General features: G+C 41.1%; 1 protein-coding gene across 1 annotated transcript; it reads right to left on the reverse strand.

Annotated features, from left to right (window-relative positions):
- Positions 1–9,330: 9,330 nt before the first annotated feature.
- Positions 9,331–14,805, reverse strand: LOC143283020 (headcase protein homolog). The gene is made up of 2 exons (XM_076589013.1): positions 13,280–14,805; positions 9,331–10,795 (listed from the first exon to the last, which is right to left on the reverse strand). The coding sequence occupies exons 1-2, from the start codon at positions 14,684–14,686 to the stop codon at positions 10,433–10,435; spliced, it is 1,770 nt and encodes a 589-aa protein (XP_076445128.1). The 5' UTR covers positions 14,687–14,805; the 3' UTR covers positions 9,331–10,432.
- Between the last annotated feature and the right edge of the window lie 3,754 nt (positions 14,806–18,559).

Raw genomic sequence — 18,559 nt, forward strand, 5'->3', positions numbered from 1 at the left:
AACGGATTTTTTTTTTAAGGCAGGAAAAAACAACATTGTTATGGCATGACATAAGTCTGAGTTTGAGTTATGATTGATTCGTGTACTGCGTCTCGTATACCAGATGTGCATGAAGGATTCATTATGCTTATGCTTTACTGATGGGGACGACAGTTTTACACACATTCTCAGCACAGTGTTGTGTCTGCAAATGTTTCTGTACCACGCTGACAAAACGTCATTTATTTATTATTATTATTTTATTATTATTATCATTACTACTACATTTTTTGTATTATAATTATTATTTATTTATGTAAGCTTATCTATTATTTATTCACCTTTTTTTTTTCGAGGCCTGACTAAGCGCGTTGGGTTATGCTGCTGGTCAGACATCTGCTTGGCAGATGTGGTGTAGCGTATATGGATTTGTACGAACGCAGTGACGCCTCCTTGAGCTACTAAAACTGAAACTGACAAAACAACATGAGACAGAGACAGAAGCAGATGGGGAAAAGAAAAACAACAACAAAGAAATAGAAAAACAAAGTGAGACGGAGAAACAAAGATAGGGAAGGAGATAGAGACAAACACAGACACACAGCACTCATGCAAAACAAAAGCACAACCACTGGTCTTCCAACAGGTCCAACTTTATTTACACTTGATATTACAACCAGGATGAAAATGGTCCATGATAGTGGCTCAACAACACAAGCCATGCCTATAACACTTCTGTACAGTTTATGGTTCAAGTACGAAAGCACCAAGTTAATCAGTGACATATTGACCATCTTCATAATCATCGCCGCATCCTTCATAACCTATTCACACTGAATGCCATTTCAGTCAGTCAATTCCTCTCCAAACATGCCTTTTTTTTCAGTACAATCTTGCCAAAGCTGGAAAGCGATGTGTATCTGGACCACAAAAAGGAAGGTAATCAATAAAGAAAAAACAACAACAAACAAAAAAACAACCAACAACAACAAAAAACAAACAAACATGGGTTTGATGTGCTATTAAGGGTCACTTTCTTCTTTGCAAATTGATTTCCATTGCCAACTCAAATTAAGATATAAGTCTATGAGACAAAATACAAGTTCAAAGGCAGACTAATGCTAATAATAAGGCAAACATAAATCATAAAAAAATTTAAAAAAAAAAAAAAATCAAAAAAAATCATAGTTATAATTATTCATAACAAGTAAAGGCAAATGTCACAGAAATACTGAATCATCAAAATGGAATAAACAAAAGCAAAAAACCCAAAAGAGACAAAAGAGAAAGTGAAATTACAAAAACATAAACACATAAGGCCAGAAGCGCCAACAAAAATTTCTCCCCAAACATTTCAAACCCAAACCCTACAAGCAAAACAAGTTATCATTTTGACATGGTACAGTATATGACACCAAATATCAATTTAACAGTATTATCATTAAAACAAAAAACAAAACCAAACCATACATACATACATTGTTATTTTAAAATAATGGAGGGGGGGGGGGGTAGATCTCCAAAATCTCCTAGAGATGGGAGGTGGAGAATGTGTTATATATATATATATATATAAAGAACAAACAAAAAACAAACAAAAAAACAAAAAATATAGATATCATGTCAAAACATTCTGGGAAACCCTTGAAGCAAATAAAACAAAACCAAAATATTTTTTTAAAAAGGAGGGGGTGGGTGGAGGTTGGGAGAGAGAGGTGGCAGGGCACTGATCTTCACAAACTTTTAAAGATCTCAGATGAAAAAAAAGAAAAAAAAAAAAGAAAAAAAGATGACGACGATGACGACGGACCACAGCTCATTACATGTCACTGCATGGTGCTCGGGGGAATAAACCAACTGCACACTGGAAACAATTTGTGCTGTGTTATCATGGGGGGGAAAACGCAAAGGAATATAAAAGAGAGAACACGCAGGGAGACGGAGGAGAGGGTGGGAAGGAGGGGAGGGGAGGGGAGGGGAGGGGAGGGAAGGGAAGGGGGAGGGGGAAGCCAGCCAGACACAGAAAGAGAGAATATGAGATATGAAAAATAAAAATGTAAAAAAAAATTATTAAAAAAAAAAAAAAGAAAGGGAAAAAAAAAGGAAAGATAATTTTGAAACTTACGGAGGACCGAAGTGGGGAGGACATGTATGTGAGAGAAAGACAGGGCAGGCTAACAGACGACAAACTTCAATTTTTATGTACATTTTTTTTTTTTTTTTTTTTTTTAAAGGTTCATTCTTTTGCTCAGAGTTTAACCGGAAACAAGTAACGGAAATAGCTAAAATGTAACTTTTTTTCCTTTTTTTTTTTTAACATATTTTTTTTAAACAAGCAAATCAGTTCTGAAACATCCAACAACAATAATAAACGTGAGTGCAAAAAAAAAACAACACAACAGAATATTAAAGAAAGTCAAATTCTATGGATATAATCTGAATATCCTCAAACTAATCTGTTCTGTAGTTCTAGGCCTGATAAAGAACCTCAAACTTACCCTATTAACAGATCCTGCAGACATCATTATATCATGGAAATGCAGATTCTCAGAATTAGGCACCACCTCTCCTTTTCCGATAGAAACGTTGTTGGAAAAAAATTCAAAACAAAAATTAATCTGGGAAGAGACAATGAAAGCGAAAGACAGCAAGGATGATGACATAGGGTGTGGGGGAAAGAAGATTGAGCCATCTCCTACATTACAATCCTCTCAACCCCCCCCCTAACCCTTTATGTAAAATACCCTTTACTTGCTCCACATGTACATTCTGTGTGACAAACCTACCACCGTCTCGTATTTTTGAACCACTTGCAACAACAGCCTACACAAATGACACGACAAAAATTCCTGGTAACTGATAGTCAAGAATGTCACAGCCGCACGCCTGCTGGGGTCAGAGGAGAGAGAGACACAGAGAGAGAGAGAGAGAGAGAGAGGGAAGAGGGGGCAGGTCAGACAGACACGAAGCGACTGCTTGTTAATGCAGTGCGCAGCAAGCTTATTACACCACAGTGGTGAAAACAGCAACGGCAACAACAACAGCAGGAAGAAGAGTAAACAAACAGATGAAATAAAGACTTTGGACACGTTCCAAGTTGGCCCCTCCACACTCACACATGCATTATCAATGAATCAAACCAGGCCTGCAAAGCATGCACAAAACTGACTCGGTGTTGGTGAGCACTGAGAAGATCCGTACTGACAAGCGCTCACAAGAAACCCATTAACTCACTCAGTACGACCAGTCCTCTCTTCTCCTCTACACAGACCCCTCGGATGTCCAGTGGGTGTCTGAATGACCCAACCTTTAGCTTCCATCGTCAGAATTGTGGTATTCTTTGTCAACATTCACATCTTCAGTTGTAAGAGCCTTCCACTTGCAATATTTTGATGATGGTAATTGGGGTGAAACGCTGTTAACGTCGTCTCTTTCGCCGTTCATATGGAGAGAGTTAACAAATGCACATACACCCCCATATGGTCAATATTCTCACTTTCAGGTTTTGTGTACATTCCTTGTTCTGTTTTCTGTTGGTGGTTTTTTTTGTTGTTGTTGTTGTTGTCATTATTCTTCTTCCCCAACACATTCCGGTATTTTTCTCTACTGTAGAGTCCTTCAATTTTTTAAAGTATGTTTTTCATATTCCTCTGAAGTCATATGTTTGGACTTTTTCTTTCCGTCTGTGAAACTGGTGGGGAGGAGAGGGAGGGGATTGATCAGCAGCAGTGATTTGGCAACCTAAAGTTATTTATAACAAAGTTAAGGGGACAAAAATCCTACACCAGAGTCTTTTTTTAATTTTTTATTGTGAATCTTAAATTTCATTGTACAATGCTGGTAAGTTATTTAAAGTACCAACCATGTATACTTTTTCCTTTTCTTCTTGCATTAAAAAAAACAACAAAAACCCGATTATCTGTTGAAAGATAGGTGATAAAATGTGTTTCCATCCAATTTGTGCACCATAAAAAAAAGAAAAAAAAGAAAGAAAAAAAAAGAAAGAGAACCCCGCCCCCCAAAAAAAAATACAGATTACAATTAAATGTGTAAGAGACAAAAAAACCAACCAACCAACCCAACAACAAACCAAACAAACAAAAAGGCTGAACAGAGAAAGACAGAAAAAGACGCACACAAAAAAGCAAGAAACAGCAGACTGGAAAGAAGAAAGGCACGGAGAAATACAATCTGTACATGATAGTCAGTCGTGTCCGACTATGGCCATCAGAACAACAGAGGAGGCAACTGCTGTTCCGACTATTTGGGCAAGAATTTGATTATAGTGGAGAGTGTCTTGCCCAAGTTACATCCCCACTCTCAAGTGGGTTTCAGGACAGTCGGCGTTGGGATAGTTCCCAAAGGCCAACCAGCCCACAAGGCTGCAGCACTAAGAGCCAGTGCAATTTTGCCTCCTAGTCTGAGAGTCATAATCCTTCACAAAAGACTGAGCTGTAAATGATTTCTCATTGACTGGAGAAACCATTGATAACACAGCTCTCTTTTTGCTGTTGGTCCAAATGTAAACTTATGTCAATCTGTGATATAAGCCGAGTGTTGGGATACAATCTGTACAGAAAGAGCAAAAACGTAGGTGTTGGGAGGGAGCAGTCAAAAAACAAACAAACAAACAAAATCTGGCTTATCAACCTCCACAAATCTCAACAACGGCAAGTTTCCAGCTGAACCGCTAGCTAGCTTGCACCGTACCCTTCAGCATCACAGAAAACCTGCATACAGACAAGAAACAGAAAGGCTCGGCAACATTCCAGTGACAGGATAAAACGCTTGCCAATTCTGTCTGTTACAAGAGATTCTGACAGGTAATTTGACCACGTTCCAATTCAAGCCTTTTGTCAGTTACTGGCTGAAACACACACACACACACACACACACATACGTACACACCCACCCACCCACCCAAAAAACCTTGGTGAAAAAAGGAGGCAAGAGGGGACAGAGAAAAGAGAAAGTAGTAGAGGGGAGAGAGAGGGGGTTGGGAGAGAGAGGGGGTTGGGAGAGAGAGGGGGTTGGGGTGGGGGGGGGGGGGGGCAGAGAGATATATAGAGAAGCTGAAAGAACACATAATCATACACATAATACAAATAGAACAGTACAAGACAAGACAAAATTCTTTATTTCGTGGATAATAGATAAGCACTGGTGTGCTTTTTTTTTTTTTTTTTTACAGTCCAGTCCCTGCCCTGAATACGGTCTACACTACACAATACTAAATAAAATGAAAGCATGGTGTTAGTAGAGATACATATAACAGGGAAGAAAATAATGAATAAATAAATAAAACAGAACAACAAAAAAACAGAGCTTGATGGAGACCAAGATCTTAGGACATTCCACTGGAACAATCTATCAATATTTACTTCAAATAGAAGAAAAACATGCTTTATTTCCAGAAAGACTGGAAAAGACTGATAATCCAAACTTAATACCTAGGTACCAAGCATTGCAAAATATGAAGGACAAGGTAAAGAAAATACTGACAGCGGAAAAGTGGTTACAACGCTGGACTGTGTTCCTTCTAAGACGAGTGGTTCAAATCCCTGCAATATCAAGTATGGTGTATTAAAAGTTGAGGTTGTTCTTTTTTTTCCAATCTTCCAGTTTCTGTACATGTGCACACCAGTTGATTCCAATCATCTGTTTACGCATGCTGAAGATTGAGTCCGCACACTGAAAGATCCCATAATCTGCGTCTGCATTCGCCAGATTCAGAGAGTTATTATGAAAACAAAAACATAATCCAGCATGCACCCGTACCTGAAAAATGGAGCGTGTGACTGCCTGAATGATGGGGCGGGATGGGGGTGGGGTTGGGGGGGCGCATCATACATGGAAAAGCCCACTTGTGGAAACGAGTGTAAGTAACTGAAGAAGCTTATAAATGTTCAAGCATCTATTGTAATTTCTGCGCATAAATAGGAAATATAGGCAATGGGCAGACCGTGGTTGGTGAGGATAATATTGCATATCTATGACATCCATTGTAATACCTTATAAGATGTCTGAGGAATGAAACAAAATCCATTCTGCTTTTAAAATGAAAACTCATGGAACAGCAGCAATACACATTTATATAAAAAAAAAAAAAAAGAAAAAGAAAAAAAAAGGCATGGGACAAGGAAGAAAATAATCCTTCATCCTACTAAGAAACATATTTCACATTTTCATAGCTGTGCTACGACGCTTCGTCCTCTTAATTAATGACAAGAACTGAATGTAAAATGAAACAACCCAGTGCAATCATGGTCAGATTTAAAAACTGATAACCAGATACAAAAGACCCAACTAATTTACACACACACACACAAAAAGCAAACAACAGACCCAATCCACCACTGAACAAATGTCAGTCTTATAACAGAAACAGATCTTCCCCTCCAAACAAAAAAAAAAAAAAACAAAAAATAAAAAACAAAAAAATAACTTGATTCATACACAAAAAGCAAAAAAAATGGAATGCAAGAGCTATAAACACAGCTGAACAAGTATTGTTACTGATCAAATCAAATCAAATTATGGTGCTTAGAGCCTCGCTGACCATTATGGTCAATGTTACTGATCAGTAGCAATGAAACATGTTAAACGCAGGTAAAAAAATACCAACAGTCTCTTCCCCAACTGGGAAAACAGACTGAGCCAAAAGCAGAGGGAGAAGAGGCCAGAAAAAGAAAAAAAAGAAAAAAAGAAAAAAAAAAAGTGAACCCACATTAACAATAAAATACAGCAACATCTACAGTCGATAGCAGTCAGGTTTTCTACTGATAAATTATTTGTTTTTTTTTCCCCATGTAGAACAAAATCAATCTTCTATGTAGAGTACAGGGAAGATGTGATAGTGTGTATATTACATGCGTGGGAGTGAAAGAGACACAGAGAGAGTGAGAGAGAGAGAGAAAGAGAGAGAGAGAGAGAGAGAGAGAGAGTGCGTGCATTTCTGTGTGTTTGTGAATGTATGTATGCATGTTTGTATGCATATTCACCAATATGTCTGTTCTGTGTGTGTGTGTGTGTGTGTGTGTGAGCGTGCACGTACCTGACTGCATGTTGAACTTGTATATACATGTATGTAAACTAAAAGGTGAAGCAATTGTGTCAATCTTCCACACAAACACCATACTTATAGCATTGCAAAATAACCTAATGCTGTATGATGACATCTGTTTTAGGGGTTATTCAAAACAAGGAATATAAAAAAAACAAAACAAAAAAAACAAAGAACAACTCGTGAATTACAAAGAGAGGAAACAAAAGCAGAAAGGCAACACAATTATACAACACAATGAAGGATTGTACTAGCAACAACACTATGCAAAGCACCAGGAAATGTTTTTATAGTACCAGCAACAACGCTATGCAAAAAGTACCAGGATTTTTTTTCTTTTTCTCTATTTATTTTTTCTAAGAAAAAAAAAAAGTTGAAGATGAGTCAGACAGATAATTTGATTACCTGGAAATAAAAGACTTCTGCACCAAAAGAGTGCAATGGCTTACTTCTTCTTCTTCTGCGTTCATGGGCTGCAACTCCCACGTTCACTCGTATGCACACGAGTGGGCTTTTACGTGTATGACCGTTTTTACCCCGCCATGTAGGGAGCCATACTCCGTTTTCGGGGGTGTGCATGCTGGGTATGTTCTGGTTTCCATAACCCACCGAACGCTGACATGGATTACAGGATCTTTAACGTGCGTATCTGATCTTCTGCTTGCATATACACACGAAGGGGGTTCAGGCACTAGCAGGTCTGCACATATGTTGACCTGGGAGATCGTAAAAATCTCCACCCTTTACCCACCAGGCGCCGTCACCGTGATTCGAACCCGGGACTCTCAGACTGACAGTCCAACACTTTAACCACTCGGCTATTGCGCCCGTCTCAATGGCTTACATGTAAGGGTATCTGCAATATTCTCTTTTCTACCGAGTTGTGAATAACCAAGAGAAAACTTTTCTCACGAGGGGCTGCTCATGAGACGTGGTTCGTGAGGCTGCTTGGGGGGCCCCCTGTGGTCAGTGTCCAGCCTCCCAGCATCCTACTATATACTGAGCCAAAATTGTGGGGTTTCGTCGCTTGTAATATTTGTCAAGCTTCAGCGATGCCAACATCGATTATTCCAACGCCACCATTCATAACTGATTCCCAGGATTCTACGGACTATTTTTTTCGCAGCGATTCATCTGCGGGGAATGTGTCTGTTCACGATGTCACATCGGGACCAGCGGATACCGGCTTGAATCAGAGGGAAATCCATGCTAACTCGGATGCAGTGTGGAGACAAATGTCTCGAAAGATTATTTCCCCTTCCTCCCAGCATCCTACTATATACTGAGCCAACATTGTGGGTTTCGTCGCTTGTAATACTTGTCAAGCTTCAGCGATGCCATCATCGATTATTCCAACACCACCATTCATAACTGATTCCCAGGATTCTACGGACTATTTTTCACAGGGATTCATCTGCGGGGAATGTGTCTGTTCACGATGTCACATCGGGACCAGCGGATACCGGCTTGAATCAGAGGGAACTCCATGCTAACTCAGATGTAGTGTAGAGACAAATGTCTCGAAAGATTATTTCCTTCTCTGCTCTGTGTCAATAAACAAAACAATTGAACTCAAGTGTGAAAGACAGAAAACTTGAGATTTTAAAATGAACAACAAACAAAGAACAAATTTCTTCAAGCAAATTTCAGACCACCACCAACAAAAAAGAACAGAAATGATATTTACAGGTTTACAATGCAATTATACATACATGTCATACATAGCACTGATAACAATGCAAAAAGCTATTTACAAGATTCCCATGGAAGAAATATAGAGAAAATAAATGTATGGATTTTTTTTCCTTTGTTGTTTTTTGTCTGTTTATTTTCTTTTGCTTTCTTTCCCAGACTGGTGACATGACATTCACACAACAAAGGTCACCATCAATCAACCGATCAATAAAAGCTGCCTTTTAAAAAAACATGAGACTGTTGTAATCCTTCTCTCTTTGTCATCAAGCCACTGGCTCTCACAATACAAACTGTACAACTCTTTTACGTCGCAAAATACTGCAAGCCGGGGAAAATCTTGCATCCACAAAGAGTCTGGCAACATGATCATGCCAAACACGCATCAATGTTCTTCTGCTGACAAACTTAGGATGAGGGGAGAGGAGAGGAAAAAAAAAGTTCTACAAGCACTTATAGTAATTGTTCATGTTAAGAACACTCCAGTTTCTCAATATCCAAGAACAGCTGATGACGGGGGCAAGAAATGGGAGGTTGGGGGGGGGGGGGGTATCCTGTCAGAAGGCACCCCAAAAAGAAAACGTTAAAAAAAAAAAAATTTAAAAAAAAAAGAAAAAAAAGAAGACAAATGAGTCAGCAAACTAATGAAGATGAATACATGCTGTGTTAAAGTCACTGAATCAATGTCAACACCGATCATTTAATTTTCACAAGAGACTTCAATACATGTGCCCATTTTGATTAAAATTTTGAATGAAAAAAAACAACATAAGGTGGGAGTGAATCTGAATGATGGATTTCAGATAGGTCTTCTCTTAACTTTGAATTAAATAACATATTATTACTACAAACAAACACAAAAGATACCACTACTAAAGTGCACACAGAACACCAACAAAGATTCTGATAATTTGAAACTAACATTAAACCTTTTAAAATCCAGCTTGGGACACAACTGAAGCATGTGTGAAAACGAAAAGCAAGCAACAACAGAAAATAAATAGCATGTATTACTCCCCCCCCCTCTCTGTAATTGGGTAAGAGATAAACAGGTTCTTCATGATGGCACAACGTCTGCAATTCAAAGGCAGGAGAGGAAAGGTTAAAAACGTAGAAGAAAAATGAAATGCGCAATAGCTTAAAAGGTAGTGATCATGCCAGCATTTTTTTTTCAACTTTGTAATGAATGTAGATGATTTTTTTCATCCCAAACCGACATAATGATGGATGTTAAATATTTAAATCCAAAACCAAACGGTAATGGCTATAGTTGATAATTGATAACCACTTTTGCTAAGCAAGACTCGCAAACAAGCACAGCAAAAAAGAAAAGAAAGAAGGGGGGAAAAAAAAAGAAAAAAAAAAGAATGACAAAAGCATTTCATGAGAAATCAAATGATAAATGTACTGCATCAACGGGATACAAACTCGGTTCCATTTTCCACTCCACATCATTTTGGTTTGCGTGAGAAGGCCGACAACCTATGGTCCATCAATATGAAGGCTGCAAACTACGCCAGCATCAACTACATAACATTGGGGACCGCAGCTGTTAAAGACATTATTGAGTCTGAGGGCGACACTGATGGGACACGCAACAACATACGACCTTCGTCTGGGGCAACGAGCTGTGCGAGAGAGAGAGAGAACATCAGGAGGTGGTTGTGGTGGTCAAGCTACAACAGTCATCCTACACCATTACTGACATATAAGCCCTCGCAGACCACCGCTCTCCTCCGACGTCAGGAAGGTTTCCGTCAGGCTGCGAATGAAATGGTAGTCGTTGGCCTTGCAGTACGGGCAGATGATCATGTGCGAGTACTGGGAGTAGTAGTCAAGGCCTTTGTTGATGTCGATGACAGCGCGACGACAGCACTTGCAGGTCAAGCGTTTCTGGCAGCAGGGCACGGCTGCGAAGATGTCGTAGGTGTACATGGAGCCTATGACCAGGTTCCGGCCGTCCCAGGGCTGCTTGCAGGCCACGCACTTGACGATGTTCTGACCTTCCAGACAGGCGATGCATGCTGCGTTCAGGAACTGCAGGCGACCGTCCCAGATCACCTGGAAATAAACAGTAAATTATTTACCTATTAAATGCTGTATTCACAATGTTTGGGAAGTTCTTGTGGCTGTTATCAAATGCTATGCAAGACGGGCACAAAAGCTGAGTGGTTAAAGCGCTGGACTTTCAATCTGAGGGTCCCAGGTTCGAATCTCAGTAACAGCGCTGTGTGGGTAAAGGGTGGAGATTTTTCCAATCTCCCAGGTCAACATATGTGCAGACCTGCTAGTGCCTGAACCCCCTTTGTGTGTATATGCAAGCAGAAAATCAAATACCCACGTAAAAGATCCTGTAATCCATGTCAGCATTCAGTAGGTTATGAAAACAAAAACATACCAGCATGCACACCCCCCTAAACAGAGTATGGCTGCCTACATGGCTGGGTAAAAATGGTAATATACGTAAAAGCCCACTCGTGTATATAAGAGTGAATGTGGGAGTTGCAGCCCACAAACGAAGAAAGAGAATTAGCAAAGAGTTCTATTAAATGCTGTATTCACAATGTTTGTGAAGTTCTTTGTGGCTGTTATCAAATGATATGCAAACTCTGCAGGTGACCATCCCAGATCATCCGGACATAAACAGTAAATGAGCATAACATTGTTTATCAAATGCTGTATTTGCATTTATTGTTTGGAGAAAAATTGCTGGCTGTTTTCATATGCCATGCAAACTCAGTAACTGAACAGTGCTGTTTTACCTTTTTCCCTAATACCTTTTGACAAGTTTATGTGGTTTTTTTTTTTGTTTTTTTGTGTGTGTGTGTGTGTACTTTGTTTTGCATGTAAAAGTGGAATTTATACAAATTCAAGTATGTTCAACACTTTTATAAACCCCTTTGAGTCTGACAAATTATTTGTAACATTGTATTTATATAAAATTACATATGCATGCACATCAGGCAGTATTCACGTCTTTGCGTGAGTTCATGTGTGTAAGTACTTGTTATCTGAAACAACTGGTGAGAAGGTCTACAAAACAGTTTCCCTCCTGAAGATTTCCAACACTGCTAAAAGTATTACTTTAGTTTTAAAAAACGCAACAACTTCAAACCCTTAAAAAAACAAAACAAAACAAAACCCCTGAGTTGGAAAACGCATGGAGGTCTATGGCGGATTGCCAAATGTGTAGATCATGTGTCTCTGTGAGAGTATCTTTCTGTGCAGATCTGTGTGTGTGTGTGTGTGTGTGTGTGTGTGTGTGTGTGTGTGTGAGTGAAATCTAGTCACTACAGCGGCATCACGCAAAATCAATTTGTTGTCGAAGTAGAAATGAAGCTTTAAGTATGAAACAATAGCAGAACAAACAAACAAACAACAACAACAACAAAAAACCAAGCAAAACAGAGGCAAACATTTAAATCTATGGCTTGCATTCAGGAAAACAGTCATGACTTTCCACAAATAGTACTTGTCTTTTCCCACAGATCATTTGTACAACACGCAGCTGGCACAATTTCTCTCTTAATAACTTGTAAAAAAAACCCAAAAAAAACCACCAAACAAACAACTAAAACACAGTAATTGTATGCAGTATTTTCTGACGGCACCAGAAATGGCTTATCAGTATTTAAAAAAAAAAAATCTATGGCTGCTTATTTTCTGAAATGCTTTTCTGCACTTGGCAAAAAAAACAAACAAAAAAAAAACAACATCCAAGCGTGCATGATTTCTTGTTCTCCCTGACCGGAATGGCAGTTTGATGTAATTTCACTGAACCTGCTTTGGCTGGGGAGCAGAAAGATGTCTGACAGTTCAAAGTTTCTAAAAAAAAACAAAAAAAACAAACAAACAAACAAAAAAAAATGTTTTGTTTCCTGCCGTCTCCTCACATTTTTATCTTTATAGGGAGAGGACTGAGGGGAGTATACCAAAACATTCTTTGCTATGCTTCAGCTTTCTGTTTTCAGCATTTGCCTTTCGCAGTCTGAAAAGAATGTCCGAGATGAAGCCGACAGCTGGTGATATTCAGTGCTGCTGACGTTGGCAAGAGAAAAGTACATCTTTCTCTTGTTTTTTGTTTTGTTGTTGTTGTTGTGTGTGCTTATTTCTTAAGAAATTATATGACAAAGCAAAATAGCATACGGATGGTAATATTTTAGAATATATATACACGTTAAGTTTATAACCGAAAAACCACACCCCACAGCAAATAATGTATGGCATTTCCTTGTCGAGGAAAAATCACATTTGTGAAACAGCTTGTGATGTGCATTTAATTATTTTCATGGGCAACACGAGCACCAGCAAATTTTCACTGTGTATTTTGTAAGAAATAATTAATTTCTTGTGCTGACCATGACTTTAGAAAAGACTATATCAACAAGGATCTTGATCTCTGTTATTCCAGAAGCTTAATATATGATTAAAATCATACATTCTTCTGTGGAATTTCTGCAATAAATAAAATTATACAAACACACACACACACACATATATATATATATAGAGAGAGAGAGAGAGATCTGGTTCAAGCAAACTCACCTGTATGGCAACTTCATCGTAGGACTGCGGAGACAAGAAGAAGGTTCCATCCAGCAGAGGGAAGCAGTCAAAGACTGGCAGATGCACCTTGCAGAGGGCGCAGCGCGTGCTGCACATCTTCTTGTTCAGCAGGTTACTCAGAACAAAGTTGCGGGTCTCCACATCACATCCCCCAGCCTCAGCCGACATGTCTGCATGGGGGTGCACCTTGGCCGCTCCAATGGAACAGGAGGAGGTGAAGGCATAGGCCAGGGTGTTGGCATCTTCCATGCGGATGTGGTAAGGGTTCTGCTTGTTGCGGGGCAGGGAAGCAAAAGCTGATAAATTCAGGCGCTGTCTGAATCCCATGGCTGAGACGGGGCCGTTGTCTGTGGATGCATCGCTTGACTTGCGCGTCTTGAAGAACATGTCTCCGCTGACTGGGGAAGATGATATCGGAGAGGCAGAACCCGCAGAGCTGGGAATGCTGCTGATGCTGCTGCTGTGGCTGCCAACACTGCCTATACTGCTCACGCTGTTGGTGCGATGGCGCATCTGAGGGTGGGCATTACTTGAGAACATGTTGAAAACAGCGTCGCTGGTGTTCTGCTGTGTGCTGGTAGGTATATGGGTGGATCCACCGGTCTGGTTGTCCAGGTAATCTTGTTGCTCAATGTTTCCATTGTTGTCATTGCTCTGGTGTTCAGGTCTGGTACTGGTGCTGGTCTTCCTCCCAGTCTTGGTACGAGAGCTGCTGCTTTTACTGCGCACACCCGCGCTGCTGACTGGGTTGTTGTTCACCGTGGTGGACGCTGAATTTCCATTTCCATTCAGGTGTTGTGCAGCCTGACTGCTGTGGCTGTTTGATTTGTGGGTTGTGCTGACCACAGGCATGGGTTTGTCATTTTTTTTCTTGTGTTTCTTGTGCTTCTTGTTCTCATTGAAGGGTGGTGGGATATAATCCAGATCTTTTCGCAAATGTCCACGGCCACACTTGCAGTCACAGGCTTTAAAGGCCAAATCATATCCCTTCTTGGTCCACAGGTTCTGCAGTCTCTGCTTTTCGCTCCAACTTCGAGCACGTCCACATGAACGTAGGTAGGCCAAAACGGACTGCTCAAAGTCCTCAAAGCAGTCTTTATGCATCCACGTGCCTTCCCCGCAATTCTCGTTGTTGCATACAACTTTCACAGCGTCGAATGCGTCCTCCGGGTCTATCGCTTCGTCAGGAAAACGACAAGACCCAGGGGAACAGCATTTCTGCAGTTGCGCTCCGTTGTTGTCGTTTTGACGCACATGATGTCCCGTAGTATTCCCCACTCCGACCTCACGCGGGTTTACGGCCGGTATGGCCGCCGCTTGCTGGTTATTATTGTGAGCATCTTCATCTCTGTGGCGGTGATTGCGCTGATGCCGGCTATTTGGCATGTTGACAAACCGTTTATAGAACGTCGTAGAAACAGTACACTTATCTGTCACTTGCAAAACTCTCCGTTTTCCATCAGAGAAGTTCGCCTTCTGTCACCGGTTCTCGCTGGCGTACTTGCTTGTTTTGGTCCAGAGAAGAGGTGTGTCACAAGCTTTCTTCTCCAAGTGTAAGGCTGAATGTGATTGGCTGGTTTGTTATTGCAGCCAGAGAAGGCTTTTTCATTGGTTGGCTGTGCGTTATGGCCTTGAGGACCTCAGACTGAGATATGCAAATGAAGCATGTGCTGTTTACATCGCGTTGTTTTAGGTCAAGGTCACTCAAAGCGGCCCGGCAGAGCCGATTATTTTTGCACCAGTACTTTCAATGCCAAGCTGCCGTTCCGCGGAACTGCTGGCGTTTTGCTTTTATCTTACTTTGAAACAAAACTGAAAAAACTTTCTCCACATTTACAGCTCACTCTCACTAACAAAATCCTCATCATCTAGTCTGAACGTTAAGGGATATACTTATACTTTTATCAAGTAGATTTTTATTGCCTCCATTTGTTGAGTTTAAACAATTAATTACATTGAAACCTTGGGCCGGTTGTAAAGGCAGGTTAAAATTTTGTAATCGATTTTGTGACTAACTGGAGAAAAAAAAGGCCAAAGTGCTGAAGTTGAGAGAAAAAAAAGAAGAAGAAGAAAAAAGAAAAAAAAAAAAGAAACGGAGAAAATCCTCTCTTGCCGTTATGCACTAACATGAGCTCACCTTGCAATCCGGCGAAAACTGTGAAATCAAGTTGGACGTTATCAAAACAACAATACTAATAATGAAACATTTTCTGTAGCGCACTCCTCTGATATAGTACGGGAGATATACTCCCTTCTACTGACAACGAATAATGAATGACGTGGTAACACTTCGTGAATGAATTCAACACGTTATAAAGCCCGGGGAGCGCGGCGAATCAAGTTAGACGGAGTTCCTCAGTTTCAGAGTGTCAGAGTTTAAAATAGCAGCTTAGGACAAGGATCGGCTGGTCTATTAATTCGAGATACTGAAAATATCTTTTAGAAAAGAAAAAAATATATATATATATATATATTTGTGTATCAACAGTCCAAAAAAGTCATAATCTCCGTTTCCAGATCTGAGAATAGGGGGAAAAAAAATGCTATACTAAAATTTTCCGTGCAGTGGCTCTGAACGGTTATGACGGTATGTTTATATAGTCATGTGCTCATCACGGTTTGACATCACCGTGCCAACTGACTGGGGCTGGAAAAATGTCAAAACTGAATACAGGTTAACGGCGTTTTTGTTCCCCCATAACTTTCCCGACATAACTGACAGTTTCACTGACATTTGATGAAATGCATAACTGTTCAAATAAATGAAGAAAAAGACACGTTTTGCAAATCGTATATAGCCTACGCTCTCAGTCTCAGTCTCTCTGTCAGTGTGTGTGTGTGTGTGTGTGTGAATGAACGCAAAGATTAATACTGTGATACCTTCCTTCTTTCTTTTCATTAAAAAAAAAAAATTTCTAAAGAAAATGAAGGTCCAACCTGGCCTTTTTAGTTTCTGAATGAAAAAAATGTTTATAAACTGAACAAAAAGACAAAAAGATTATCTTTAAAACAACAACAACAAACAAACACACACAAAAAACCCACTGAAACAAACAATAACCACCCCCCCCCCCCACCCCCCACCCCCCGAACTGAATAACAGATGGCAGTAGAAAAGCGAGAAACGGCGAAGGAGAAAGGGAAGTTGGAGGCCGCATGAAGACAAAAAGATTATATGACATTAAAGGGGCATCAAGTGCCTAAACCATGTTAGACGTGCAGACGGAGAACTGAAGACGAGTACGTGACTGGTGAGAAGAAGCGATGAAGATGAAAAAAGGCCTCACTGATGCAACTGAAGAAGAAGACTACTATCTATCGAGTGCCCGCAGCAGTCGATACGAGAACACATCAAGTGCGGGCGCGGGGCGCCGCGTTGGGTGGGAGGAAGGGGGTGGTGTCAGTCGGCGGCAGAACTGCACCGGGCCGGGCCGTCGTCGACTCTCCGTCGCCTTGACCCAATAAACTGAAACCAAGTCGGCTGCCAGTGCAGAACAACAATATCCACGTCCCGGTAACCGGCCCGCGACCCCCTCCCCCCCTCACCCCCTCTGCTTCCTGGCTCCTCAACCCCCACCCCACCCCCCTCTAGAGCCCCACGCTGCACTTCCTGACACTCATTGGTGCACGTGCCTAGCGCGCGACACACGTGCTCAAGTCATTGTTAGTGCCGGTGGTGCACGACTGAGTTGTTTAATTTGACTGCTGCCATGATGCCATACAGTCCGCCGGCCTAACTCTCCCCCCCCCCCCCCCCCCCCCCCCACACACACACACCCTTTCTCTCTTTCATGCAGGTTGTCGATGTGCGTCTGTCAGTCTGTGTGTCCGTCTGAATCAGTACTGACGACGACCGCTGCTGCACACGTGGTGTGAAGGTTGTGATGCGGATCGTGCAAGCGTGTCACGTGCGCACGATATTCACTGAATAGTTGAAAGTTGTCATTTCCATGATCGCTTTACCATTTTGTCGGTCCGTCGAAGCTGATGAAGATGTCTTATTTGAACACAGCGGCACAACTGCAACCACCACTACTACTTCAGCTACTACTACTAGTACCAGCGGGGAAGGGGTGGGGGGGGGGGGGGGGAGGGCCTAATCAGTAACTACGCGGTTGTGATCATCGACAAAGACTTAGCTTGAAGTAAGAGGTGAGGGGCTAGGAGGGGCAGTGGGTTGGGAGTGAGGGGTGGGGGAGGGGGGGAGCTAGGAGTTGGGGGGTGGGGTAAAACAAAACTGGAGAAGACAAAAAAAATTATTTAAAAAATTAAAAATAAAAGAAAGAAAGAAAAATCCGAGAAAACAACTCACAGACACACACACACTCACACCGAAACACACACACACTCACACCGAAACACACATTCACACACAGAGCAAGGCTACAGCCTGTTACGCAACTCACGCCGCACAACCAAAGACCGCGTGCAGGGTAGCCGGCGAGCGCGAGCATCACGTGCAGGTCATCATAATGTCAGGAAGAGTGACTGAGACAGACAGGCAAGACAACACACAGATGCAACTTTCAGGGGCACGAGAAGCACATATATCAGCAGAGCTACTCTGTTGAAAGGCTCGACTATCTCTTTCCAACGTTTCTGTAGCCTGAACAATTGGCTGTATCAGTGAAAGATAAATCGAACTATACATGTAGGGAATGCTTGGACACGACTGAGACAGACGGACGAACGTAATAATAGTCTTATCTCGGTTGGTTGGGAGCCGGAGATGTCGAACATAAAATAGATCAGCGCTGAGTCTTGTTTACTTCTGTGCCAATCAGCACTCTCCCACAGTTCCAGTTGAAGCCAGGCAAGGGCGGACTTTAGCGAATTCAATTGACTTGCGAACCTATACTTTTTTTCTTTTTTTTTTTTTTGCCTAAATTTTGACGCTTTGGTCACGGTCGTGTCGTCAGTCCTAATCTTCATTGAGTCAGACTGATGTGATCGAGTGACACGGTATAATTCACCCAATGGCCTTGCCCTTCGTTACATCTTTTAATTTGAGAAAAGAAAAACATATGCGTTCAGTCGTCACGGTGACAGAAGAAGCGATTTATCAGAGGGATTAAAATCTATGTGACCTTGCCAAGTAATCCATTATCTACTTTATTTCCTCGCATGTCATGTGGTGTTGCATAACCACATGTAGTACTGGAGAGAAGACACATACAGGGGCCAAAGCATAATATAGGAGTTTGCGGCGCCACATGCATATATAATGTATAGTGTATTATGTACGTACATGAAAGACGT

Source organism: Babylonia areolata, chromosome 6 (assembly GCF_041734735.1).
Source record: "Babylonia areolata isolate BAREFJ2019XMU chromosome 6, ASM4173473v1, whole genome shotgun sequence".
Classification (NCBI taxonomy): Eukaryota; Metazoa; Mollusca; class Gastropoda; order Neogastropoda; family Buccinidae; genus Babylonia; species Babylonia areolata.

What these genes read in the sequence shown, in the direction of transcription:
- LOC143283020 (XM_076589013.1), bottom strand. Translation starts at nt 14,686, where the DNA reads ATGCCAAATAGCCGGCATCAGCGCAATCACCGCCACAGAGATGAAGAT. An exon ending in ACGATGAAGTTGCCATACAG is followed by an intron (nt 10,796 to 13,279) that starts GTGAGTTTGCTT and finishes GTTTATTTCCAG; the next exon opens with GTGATCTGGGACGGTCGCCT.